The 13,490-nt window shown below is 34.3% G+C and overlaps 1 protein-coding gene across 5 annotated transcripts in view; it reads right to left on the reverse strand.

The window, feature by feature from the left end:
• The window catches only part of IPO11 (importin 11), a 105,972-nt gene that overhangs the window by 8,292 nt on the left and 84,190 nt on the right, over positions 1 to 13,490 (reverse strand). For 3 of the 5 annotated variants that reach the window (XM_067316591.1, XM_067316590.1, XM_067316592.1), the window contains 2 exons: positions 8,329 to 8,424; positions 2,386 to 2,470 (listed from right to left, as the gene is read on the reverse strand). In XM_067316591.1, the coding sequence (XP_067172692.1) occupies positions 2,386 to 2,470; positions 8,329 to 8,424 (181 nt within the window). Of the gene's footprint in view, positions 1 to 2,385; positions 2,471 to 8,328; positions 8,425 to 8,524; positions 8,710 to 8,874; positions 9,071 to 13,490 lie in introns of those variants that run through there. The other 2 variants (XR_010887025.1, XR_010887026.1) reach the window with 2 other exon arrangements.

Genomic DNA, 13,490 nt, shown 5'->3' on the forward strand with positions numbered 1-13,490 from the left:
TATCTAAGAGGGTAGACACCTCTCGCAGGAATAAAGCAGGGCAGGGGAATAGAATTTTTCTTAAATCAATTGCAGATTCCTTTTAGGTGGTTCCTGTACCTCTCCTCATCACAAATATCTGTTCCCATCCCCATTCACCAGACATACCTGCTACTACAGTTGTTCTAAATATCAAATGAACCATTTGAATGCTGATACTCTCACAGAGAGGAAGAAACTTCTAGCACAGGAGGGTGGGATGGTCCCAGGGGCTTTTTTGTTTTTAATCCATTTTTTAAAAATCATATACTAGTTGTGCTTGTAGGGCATGATTAACAGCCCTAGCTATTATTTGACAGTTCTGCTACTACCATCAGAATGATCAGTAGCATTCAGAATTAAACAGCTGTCTCAATTTCTGCAACATGCAGAACAAATTTTATACCAAGCAATTTCAGCTGGTTCAGAACTAATTTATAGCAGACATTCATATCAACTAGAGTTTGTTTGCTTTAACAGCTGTGAGAAATGTCATACAAAGGAATAAGAATATGGTGAATACTTCAGTTAGCTGAAAAAGTGACATGAAAGACATAGGGACCATAGTATAGAAGGTTCAGGTCTGAAATACATCAGGAACAATCTGCTAAGTATGGGAATAAGAAGAGTGAAATTAAGACAGACATTCTTACAAAACAGGCTTGAAGTGAGAAAAACAAAGGATTTTCATGTGCTTAGGAAAACTAGAAAACACAGCAACAATGGAAATAGGTCTGTCTACAATATGAGAGAAATAAGAAACGGAAATGAAGCTTCAGTGTTCATATATGACAATTTATTCTATGTCAACCTTCTAAGGAGACAAAGGTTGAGAAGATGTTCAAGAACAGCAGGTGAAGAAATCACAAGCAATTCCTTAAAGAAAAAAGGGAAGCAGGAGATATGGCTCAAGGGCAAATATATTCTCCATGCAAATTAAAACCTGCCTAGTCATGCCCTCAATGGTTCTGGCCCATCATCGCCAAAGCACAGCCATTTCTCTTACACACAAGCAAAAACAATATGGACAATAACTCAGTATTACATGTGATCCCCAAACAGCTCCTTTATTATGACTGTGTTTATCAACATTATACCGGTGCACTGGACCATTTAAGAGGGAAGAATGATACTGGTTGTAAAAAGAGTGCCTCGATTCTCAAGAGATTATCCAAAGCCACTAAGAGAATGAATATTATAATTCTGTAAGAAATGTTGCAAATTTCATTTAAGCCCACAGGCTGGAAGAAAATTCAACCAAACACAACAGGGTCTACATACAGATGCTTGTAATCATTCTTTTAAAAGCAATTTAATTTAAAAGTAATTTAAAGCTGTTTAATGTGTTTTTAAGGATCACAGAAAACAACATATATATATATATTTTTTTAAATCATAAGTTTCAAGACACTAGGAATTTCTCTTAAGGCATCACCAATAGCAGCAGTATATGCAAGTGTCTAACTTTTTAAAAAAAGAACTATTAATTAATATTAAAAAAGCCTAAAAACAAATGAAAAGCACCCAAAAGCTTAAAAAATAAGAGATGAAACAAACAACTAAAAATCATTCAAGCTCTCCTCCCCTCCTACAAGAAATAAAAAGAACTATTAAAGAAGGGTCCACAAGTCTTCCTTTGGATACAGGTTGGTCAATTAAAGCAAATGTGTATGAGGGGACTACATGCATCTACTGAATCACGCAATTCCACTTTTTGCCATTATCCAATGACAAACATATCAGACTCAATTTTATACCACAGTGTTTGTACACTGCAGTTTTCTATGCAAGTTATCAAAATGTGAGGAACCAGTTTCCCTTAACACTTACAAAAATGGTTAAATGATGAAACATTCACATTTAGGTAAGGCAAAAACGGCTAAAATGCAGGGTTCCTAATCCAGACATGTCAATCTAAATCAATGCTCCTTATTAAGAGTTCTTTATATTAGAAAAATGTTTTATGTAAACACATAAATCAATAGATGTTTCAGTAAGACACATAATACAATATAATAAAACATTGTTTTCGAAAGAAATAGGAGATCTGAAAACTTGGCCTGTCATGACATTTCAGCAAGTTTATGTCCCTAAATTTTTCAAAATAAACCCTTATTATGGTATCTTTAGTATTAAAGCATTCAAATTGGGTGAATAAATGTTTCTTTTGGCAGCATTTTCCAAGACTCAAAAGGAATGCAGAAGCATAATTGTGGCTGTGAAGTTTCTCATCAGAGCTTTTTTTTAATTCAAGAGGTGAATTTTCCAAGAATAACAGATGAACCAAATCCAAAGGCAAAGAATTCAGGCTGACAAAAGTGAATTACATAATCATTTCTAAAACTGAACAACGGATCTAAAACTTACCATTTTCTTCCTTTTGTCTTGTTCTGTGGGAGGTTCCTCATCTTCTGTAACTTTGGGCTCTTCAAAATGAGACATCAACATGCAGCTAAGAATGGGAATAAAAATAGGTTAAACACACACTATCATTAAAAATTTTTAAAGCACTTTTAAAAACATAGAACAGGTACGACAGAGTTTGATGCAAGACAGGCAACCTCTATTACCAGGTCAGTCTTTCTGAGAACAGCGACCCTAAAGAAATCCGAACGCATGTCCTGTGTCACCTACACCCATGTAATAACCTCAGTAGTTCTCCACATCTTTTACGACACTCCCAAATACCAAAAAGTAGGCCAACGAACACCATGGGCGTGCTGTCTGGTGAGCTACCATATGATGCAGCCAGAGGGCTGCTGCCAAATTTTGCCTGCTTTTCCTTCAGTGGAAATTTAGAAATGTATAAACTCTTGAAGTTTGAGGGTGACAACACTGGTGGACAGAAAGACAGCATGATAATTCACATCTTGGCTCCCTAGGAAGTAGCATGTGTGCGTGTACTATGTATTTTGTTTATAAACCAGCACCACTTTTAACAATAGGCTATTTTTATTACAATTATGATTACAATTTCATAAAACAAAGCACATGGAAATTATATTTAGAACTTTTCATGACATCTAATTTATTGCCAATAGATTTCTAGAATTTCTTCTGTTGAGATACACTGGGGCCTTTTATAATTTCAGTTGTATTAGACAGTTTTCTATTCAAAAGATTGATGTGTCTGCTTGAAAATTCATTTATATATAGTAAAAGAATAAGGTCTTTCCAGTTAAATTCACTAACTGAACAGGTAGATTCAGTTTGCAGCAACTACGCAGAAACGTATCAAGTTCTTACATAGACTGTTAACACAGAAAAGTTTTAAAAGTAAAATTAATGTAGATGCTTAAGATGTGCAACTTCTAGATAAGAATCATTGTTTATAAGGTTGGAAAGTGAGCTTATGATTAAAATCCTGCTCATCAGTGACCTTCTCTCTTTTTATGCACCCCCTCTAATTTGTGGTTTAGCATATTTATTGCTTCACTAATATTGTTTGAAAGTTCACTTCAGTAACAAGGAGATAGTATTCCAGTGCTTCACGTGTCAGGATTGTTCTGTGAATTTTATAATCATCTCAACAGAGTTGCTCTACTGTGGTAAAAAGCAATTTGATTCTTATAAAAGTGAAACAGTGAACTAAGAAGCTTCTGTTTACAGAGTGACATCTAGCACAATTTCAGGCAAGCAAACATAAATGAAGAAAAAGGAACATATACGACATGTAAAGCTCCACATTTTTAACAGATATTATAACAAGAACCTAAAAATTGATTTCTGTTTCAATGTTCCAGGTATGGCTGCCTAATAAAGCAGGTAAAGCCTAGTGGCTTTTTGTTTATCAGAGATGCACCCTGCAGTCATATTTAATTGTGCTAAGCTATGACAAAAAACAAACTGTTTGAATAGCAGTTGAAATACCTAAAGCTTTTCCTCATTTTTTAAATTTAAGATAAGCTTGCTACACTAGAGTACAACGCAGGCTGCCAGAAAGATTTAAGAAATGTTACAAATATAACTGAAGATTTTTTTATTCTTAATTGAGAATAGGAACTACATTACATGGGGAAAACAACTATCTTGGTATACTGACAAGGGCAAATAAACTTCTCTTTAGTGATTACTGCAGGCTGATATTTTAGTTAAAGCAGCAGAAGAAAACACTGCTCCAGGGTTACTTATAAAAAGCTGTGTCCAGCTGAAGAACTTGCCAATAACCTTACTTTTATACATTAATCTAATTCAGAACAAAGCATCTCTGAGAAGCAGACTACACAGCAACAATTCAATAATACTGAAAAAGCAGTTTATTTACATCTGGCAAAACAAAATACTCTTTTTATATTGAATATGTTTGAACTGTGCAGTGCAGTGGTATCAAGCATCATTAAGACAAAGAACATAACATGATTTTTAAAGCATTATGAGCTTATATTGAAAACATAGCATTACATTTCATAAAGTTAAAAATCTGACCTCCTTTTAGAATGAATATTGCTGCTGCAAGACAAACTAGCTCTTAATATTGGAAAGAAGTTAGATATTAACTTCCAGAAATGGCACTGTTCTCAGTAGCCATCCACTACTAGATTTATGGAACTGTTTTCCTGAGTGTCTGGTACTGATGTAAAAAAAGAAAAAACAACTAGTCTGCCATGATATTCAAATAACCTCTATTGATATAAAAATGGAGAAAATATTCAGCCAGTGTGAGTATTTTACAAACATCTTTTCTTACAGCATCTGCAAAACAATGTCCTCCTGCGTTTCATTCACATCTAAACAAAGGGCTCCGTAGAAGATGAACTTCCACATTTCTCCTTCATAATGCTTTTATGCCCTTTTCCACAAATCTGCATCTTGATAACAGTCCACATTTCAAACCAGTGCACATTATCTTTCAAGCTTTCTTTTTTATCATCTACTTTTCTACCAGATGTATTTTATAGTTCAACATTTAAACAGATTTTGATTTCTTGAGAGGATATCTTCACTGTCACAGAAAAACAGCAGTTTTTACTTCTCCAAAAAGAGGTTAAAAATACACAAAAGAAACAATCTCTTCCTGTACCTGATACTGCCTATCTGATCGCAGGAAGAGGATACATATGTTTAATGATTCCAGGTGGCATTTGTTTTTTGCAAGTTAAAGTTGTAAAATCAATTCAAGTCACTTTTTTAGATGGAGACCCCATACTCAAAAGAAGAGAGATGCCTTGGCAAAACCCTCAGTGATGACATTTTGGAGAATCTCACTCTCCAAATTCTATTTAATTTTCATTTCCTTCATACAGGACAGCTTTTAGTTCTCATGCATATTTATCAGTGTTGTAAACATGAAAATGTTTATGGGTAGAATTTTGCTTTCTATTCAAGCAGTTGAAAAGTTGGCACGTGGGGGAACAGACAAAAGTAGGTATATTGAATTAAATATCTTTTACATTATTTTATCTTCAGAAATACATTCATCATTTATATCACATTTTTTAAATTAGATAAAAACCCAATGTGCATTTCAAAAATAGGAAAAGGGCATTCCTCTTAAAATAAATGAAGAAATTTGTTTTAAAATAATGATTTTAATCAAGTAAAAGAATTAAATATAATGTTTTTACATTTTAAAACACATTAGAATGTATTTTCTAACTGTGTTCATTGACTACTTTCCAATATTAAAATGAGAATTAGAAAAATGAGGCATCATTTTAGGTTGTGCAGATCAGATTCAGAGATATCTTTCAGTAAGAATAATTTTCAGGAAAAGACATGCTGTAAATAGATATATTTTAGGTCAAATTCTGGCTTAAAAATATATTTCTGCAGGTAGAAAACAGACTATGTGGGTTAAAAAAACTTAAATTAGAAAAATCTGCTCTTCCTAACTAGAATTTCTCAATCTTCCCAGGTAAGTGCAATACAAGCACTCTGCATCTTATCAACATGAAAAAAATGGCACATATCCAAAACTGTATATTAGAAAAACTGGCAATGATTTTTCATTACATTCATATTGCTCTGAGAAAGAGTTATCTAACAAGGGGTTTTGAAAGCCCTGTATGATCACTACTACTCATTCTAGATAAAAATCTGAAAGACATTGAATAATAGAGGTTTAGGTGGAAAGAAATGAGTTAGTATCTAATCATTTAAAGTGCCTTTGTAAGCAGATAAAACAAACTTCTTAACAAACTTTTAAACTTGTTACTTTTTTGCGCCACATCCAATTGATAGGTAATAATATGCACAGCAATATGCATATTTTAACTATTGTTTTTGTAATAAGTATAGAAACAAATTATGAAAAATACTGGTTTAGATGCCAGAGTTTTTTTCTGCCTCTTGAATAACTCAAAATAAGAAGAAAGGTTGACTGAACTTTTATAAAGACATTGGTGAAAGTTATCCAGAGATAAATTCATAAAGAAACCTTTATCTCTGTGTTTTTATCTTTGCATTTGTATTTGAAAAGGTGGTTCCACTATCTCATTGCCCTAACTAGAACAGTTTCTTCAAATTTCCAGCTTAAATGTATTCATGGTCAGCTTGCACAAGTATTCTCAGGCCAACACTGTCATTTAATTTATTTGTATAGTTCATTTTCTTTCTGCATGTTTATCCATCCCCTCTTGCTCATTTATGAACTGCAGTTATACACTGCTTCAGCCTCGATTTTCCTACAGTATACACGTGTTTTCTTTTAGTCTCCCCACTAAGGTAGTTAGATATTATGATAATCAGGGGTGTGCACAATCTATTTTTTTTCTGAATGAATTCAAGTTTAAATTCATTCTTCTTGAACCTGAACAGCCAGAATAGCACACAGCACTATTTACTTTCAGATAATGGTGAAATGTATAACACAAATGTCAGAATTTTTCAACAGCACATTTAGTATCTGTCAACAGAAATACATCCCTGGTTCAGTGTTTCTATATTTTATAAAGCAAAAAACAATGCCCAGAATCTGGAAAAGTACAATGACCAGTTCTGCAGGACTTCAACCTTAAAAATATGAAATGAACTGGGACAAAGTTTTATTTTCTGTGAAGATTCTTTTCAATAAGTGCTGGCAAAGCAACACATTTAGAAACAGAATGGACTCTATGGTGATGTCTCTAATAGTAAATAAAAAACAGTGCCAAGGCACATTCCCAGACTCCAGAATTCAATCATCTATACTGATAAATAATTAGAAAAATCCCTGTCATGGGTCAACCTGCACTTTCACAAGCAAGTCTTGGGCACAGTTCAGGTTTAGCATGAGCCATAGACCGTTCTAAGCAGACTCGTGTGTGCAGCCTGCCTATTCTGAGAGAGGAGAGCTTAATAGCATGTATGCCAGCTGTTCTGTGCCAGCTGGCTTCAGTGCCAGACAACATTCCTATTCCCATTTAATTAATTAGTACAGATGCAGCCTATTCCATCACCAAGTAACTACCTGCAAGTTAGAAAGTGTTTGATTTTGAGCACAAAGTTATACTGTTATCAGAATATATTATGCCCACAGAGACATCCTGCAGAGCACCGTTTTTTTGCCTTTCTATAGTTCTAAAACTATGTAAATATTGCAGAGAAAATACAAAATTTAGATCTTTGTCTTTGAAATTCCTTATTATTCAGTGCTTTTTGACTTCTCCAACTTTGATGCAATACCACCAAGAACCTGGGAAGCAGCAGGAGATGAATCAGTGTGATTCTGGTGGCCATGTACTCTGGGCACTCCTGCCCACCAGCCCCATCAGCCATAAAATAACTCTTGCTTCCAGCTCAGGAAACTGCCTGTTGAGGTATGCCCTACTGCAGATCAGCTTATATCAATCTGGAAATTAATTTCAGAAGGAAGTATGTTAAGTGGAAAAACCAAATGGGAAGAAAGGTTCTTGTGGAATAGGATCCAATCATCTCCATGTCATGATGAAGTGTTGGGTACACTGGATACACTCAATGAAGTTGAGGCATTTAGGAAGAGATTTTGGTTAAACCCCAGATGTCATATTCAAAGAAACTCTAAACTGACACCTATAAATACACACATTTGTTGGATCATAATTTAGATATAAAATGTCATGTCGACAAAAAACATAAGCAAGAATACGAATCTGTTGAGATATCATTTAGTAGGTAATTTTATGAACAACATAATTTTAAATTTATTCTCATCTTAAGCTGTTTTATCCCCCTACGAAATCACAATCATTTTTCATAGGACCAAAAATTTCTTATCTTGCTATAATATCCACTATTGTGAAAACAGAACTCTTATGAGTGTATGTCTTGGCTGCCTTCAGTCAAGATGGAAACACTATATATAAAGTACTACTACTGTTAAACACATAATAATTAATTACATTTTCCACTTACTCTTTGTATGTTCCTGTTTCAGGATCTTCAGTCATAACATCATGCAGCCCTTCCACTGAAATATTGATGATACCACAGAATTTATCTTGGATAACACTGGAAAAGAATAGGAAGGTGAATTAGCTAAACGAGCTAAACAGGAAATTTGCTCAATAACTGTAGGGCACATTCACAAAATAGTGTTTTCATTACTTACTGTTCAGCTGAGCACACTATCAAGTAGCTATTCAAAATTTTTCTTTTTTGTAAACTACAGTAATGGCTTAAAGTTATCAAAAATATGTAAGAAATATCTTCAATTATTTCTTAAAAAAAAACAAAATAAAAATCCCACTCATCTGCCAGTGTCTTCCAGAAATAACTTTATAGTGTGTTGAAAACCTGGATGTAATTGCAAATGGAATAAAAGATAAAAACAAGTATTAGCACAGAACTTCAGAACTGCTTGTGGAGGGATGCTCCTGCTAGTAGGGAGGTCAGGGTACTGGCTTCTGTTCCTAACAATTCCACACATTTTCTCCAATCACTATTCAATACAAAACTTACAAGCAAACACTTGAGGAAAGAGCCGAATGTTGAAGAGGTACATTCCTCTCTTGCTTTCTTTGTCCAGCCTTATGAGTATTCCTTCCCCCTTCTGTGCAATTTGATGACTCCCCATGGAGGGTGAAAAAACATTTTTACCCAGTTCGAGATTCCCTGCCATTGTGGGCCTTAGGTGGATGGACTCCTAGTCCGTGAACTACAAAAGGATTAAGGAATACTGTCAGGGAAAAGATGTGTGCCTCAGGGAAGGCTGCAAAAGTTTCAGCGATAGGCATCATAGAAAAGGCCTAAGGGGTGGTGGTAAACTATAACTCTTTCCCGGGTCACTGTTATTGACTGAAGCACCTTACTAGTCCCTGTTTGGAATGGTAGGCTAAATTTTCCCCAAAATAGGCTGCTGCCTGTTAGGCTGAAGTGGACAGGTTCCATATGATTTCTGTTTAAAGATATTGAATACTAAGTTTGCATATTGCATTTTAATAATACAAATACTTTAAAGTACGTAGTCAAATATTTTTCTTAAAATGCTTTCATTTCCTTTTCATATTTAGGATCAAAACTGAAAAACTGAATAAGCTGTAGCAACTTTTACATTAGATGCTTATGGTATTTGAAGATATCTTTGCAGACATACAGTAAAACCTTACGTATATCAGAAAAACAGAGACATTACACAACACTAGATGCTTCAGAAAAAATAAATATGAAGTTAAAATTCTAAGGCTATAAAATATTTTTTAGATTTGCTTTGATAAGATTGTGATTCAACTCAAATTATTTTGTTTTCAAAGGATTGTTTTTGTTCCATTTTTTAATTCAGATACAGAAAAATGCCAGGAAATGAACTTGAATTTTGTATAATGAAACTTGGGACTCCAAAATCCCATACCAGTTATCAAAACTGATACATTTTTCTTTCATTTGCCTTATTCTTATTGCTGTTGTCAAGTATCTATTTACATTTTAAAAGTGACTTTCCCACTTACCAAACAGCTTCACTGTCTCATTCAAGAAACAAAGTATTAAATCTTGTGAGGCTGAATCTCTATGGGGTTCTAAAGATAGCAAGCAAACAATCTAGAAATTATACAGCACTACTGAGAAAATAAGTAGTGTCTATTTAACAGCCTGCAGGATGAGCCCTCAGAGATAAAAAATTTCTTTATTTGAGCCAGAGATTTCTGCACAGCGTACCTTCCACTTAAGTTCTTTTGCCTCATACTTTTTTTTGAAACACATTTCTAGGAAAATGCCATTAACATGGTTAATGTTCTTCCAATGTGAGAAAGGAAACAGCTGTTCTAAAGTTCGTTTCAATAGGTGACACAGGGAATTCAGCCGAGAACACGCTGCCCCTGGAAGAAGTAAGCTATGCTCTGCAAGTACGTACCATTTAAATAATAGTACAGGTCACTATCAGCCACCTGGTTGCTACATGCATTGCTTCCAACCCACGTGAATCCCTAACCACCACTGGAATTTGATATTGGGGTGGATGGGGGTAGACGTCTAACCCAGTGAAGGCATAGCCATTTCGTGCCTTACAGGATTAATTACGGTCAATATACTCAGGGGGGTTATGTTAAGCAGCCAAAATATAAACATACTGTAGGCATAGCACTCACTAACTCTTTGGGTTTTTCCCGTGCTTACAAATTGATAACAGAAGCACGCAGGGAGGCCTGCTTGAGCGTGCTGTACTTCCAAGAATCTTTGACCTTTCCAGAAGAAACTGAGAAAGTTGAGAACCGAAAATACTGTTCTTGATAGCTGCAAAGAACAGGCTGAGAAAGCAGCCTAAGTGTTATTTTCTTTTTTTTGGAGAGGATATTTTTACTTTTTTGGCATAAATGAGGAGTAACATTTTACTTCTTTCTTCAGTAAATATATAAAAACTTATTAATGTCTTTTTTTTTTTTTTCGAGAATAGCAAATGCTACAGAATGCAGACCTTTCAAAATGGGGTAACTATCACCTACAGCTTTCAGTAAATAATATTTTCTCCTTTTTCCCTTGCAATGGGACATGAAGTTTGTTCCTACCGAAGGTTCACTGAAAAATTTACTGAGTACAGAATCATTAAACAATACAACTATTTTTAGAATGCAAGACATGATGAGAAAAAAAAGACAACACATACTCACTGTGCTTTGAAAAAACAAACCTAATTAAAATTCAATGGCAATATAAAGTGTATTAGGTCTTATTTTCATGGAACAGAAAGGAAGAGCCATGCATATCAATGTAACATATTTTTAAAAGTCTAAAATTAGCCTGCTTGTTTCAAGAAATACATTGGAAAATCACATGTGAAGATTCAAAAAAAAGGACTAGAATTAGAATTTAGAAGAACGTTGGTTTCAAAACTGAGCAACTAATACTGTTAGTGCTAAAATCTTAACTCAGAAAGAAGGCAGCATTTAAGCAGTTCCTTTCTTAAATACTGTATAGTCCAGATTAGCACCAGAACAAACAACAGCTTAAAATTGTAGCTATTTTTATAACTACCCAGTCTCCCTGATTTATCAGGGCAAAACATCATTTGGGTATGCAGCAAGAATTATCAAGAGACAGGTTCAGAATTAGAGGTTTATAACCTCTATAACCCTCTTAATCAGGATCTAGAACAGTCTAGGATCAAGTTCCAAAGCTGTAATTAACAAATATTAACATTATTTTAATTAGTAAAAGGATCTTTTATGCCACCTGTAAGTAAAATTTACCTTGCCTCTAATGAAAACCAAGTGTAGCAAACATACCTAGGGCAGTATGTACATGACTAGTTTCACACCTTTTATTTCAGTATTTGTTAGATAAAGCAGTAAAAGCTTTGCAAAGCAAAAAGACTACATCAGTTCTGAAGAAAATGATACATGGTCTTCCCATTCTATGTCATTTCCAATACACTCAGCTATTCCATTCAACATTTTTGCTACCTTGAAGTTTTATGAAAAAATTCAGAATTTGGATTTTAATTATGCAGCAAGCCACTATAAATAAAATTCTATCATCACTTTAATAGAACATACATGATAATAATGTTAGTTGTTCTTAAATAAAATGGTCTCCATTTCTGCTATGCATATTCCTCAGTCTATCAGAAAAGAAGGAAAAATGCTAGATGGCAAAGCATCCTTTTCTCCTCCAGAGATCAAAAGGAAAAGGAGAAAATCTTTTCTGCTTTTCTACACTGGCCAGAATGAAGCAATAAAAAACAAGAAATGGAGAAGCTTCACCACCTTTACTGGTATAACAATAGATTTCAGAAAGATTAAGTAATTCTTTATTCTTATTTCATTAGCCTGGAGAGAGGTAGAAAGGGGACAAATAGAGATTACTTTACACATATTACAAGCAATGTAATTATTTAATTATTTATTTTTGTCCCTAGAAGTTGCACAGTGCTAAGGAGCTCCCAAGACAGTAACAACACAGCTAAGAGAACATTTCCAGGAGAGTCCTATGGCTGACCATAAACTCAATGATAAACATTATGGATGGGAATCTAGCAAGGGACTGGTGACTAGTCAAAAACTTAAGCTCCATTTTACATCCTTTAGGGCTGACTCTGCTAAACCTTCTAATACAATCTCTAATGATTTTAATAGTTAAGACACATATGAACCACACTTGCCAACATTCATATCCTTTTTTCTTACATGGAAGGATCTTGGTTTCCCAGTGTGAAAATTTTAATACAAAAACTACTAATTGCAAAACAAAGGCATTTCCCAATATCTGCATAATGAATCTCTCAATTCCTTGTTAGTCTTATCCATAAAATTGTTAGCAAGATGGATATAAGAGGATGACTGCTTCCTCTCCAAAAGGCAGCTCTCAACAGGTCTATCCCTTTGCTTGAGGAAACAGCTATGACACTATCAATTTCCTTCTACACTCCACCACTATGGATGGTGAGACTCATTCTTGAAAAACAATTTCTACAGAAGCTTGGTACTGGAAAGGGCACACCTTCAGAGGGAACTGCATTCTTCACAGGAAAGCAGTTGTGGAATACACAGTTTAAAACAGAAGACCTGTAACCTGGCAGATTTCTTTGAGAAGTGGACTTGGTCAATCTCGACATCTGTCCACTCTAGAAAAATCCTTTCTTTTATGAGGACATCAGCATTTCTGTTAATGAATTTTAGTTAACTAGCTCTCATTGGAATTTCTTTCATCTAGATGCTAACACAGTCCATTATTTTTGAAGATGTATTTATATAAAATTGACAATTTAGAAATACAGCACTTAAAACTGCAGAACTACTATAGTAGAACAGAATCTGCAGGTCTAATTAAAGGAAAAAAATAATTAACACTTATCACAAGGAATTATGTAAGAGAAATGGAAAGTAACAAGCAAAATGGGATAAAGAGGAAAAAAACCTTAACGGATAGCCACCTAAAGAATTAAGCATGAATTAAAGCTTCATCAATATTTTCCCTTCTTAAAAAATCTGCAGTTTACATTTAATATCTGATCTACAATTGGAATAACATTTTAAAATATACAAATAGTTTTAACTCATGCAATCCAAATGGTTTAAACTTTTGTTCAAGTAGCTGAATTCAGTGTTCCATAAAAGTAGTTGATGTATTATACAGTAAGTTAC

Source organism: Apteryx mantelli, chromosome Z (assembly GCF_036417845.1).
Source record: "Apteryx mantelli isolate bAptMan1 chromosome Z, bAptMan1.hap1, whole genome shotgun sequence".
NCBI lineage: Eukaryota > Metazoa > Chordata > Aves > Apterygiformes > Apterygidae > Apteryx > Apteryx mantelli.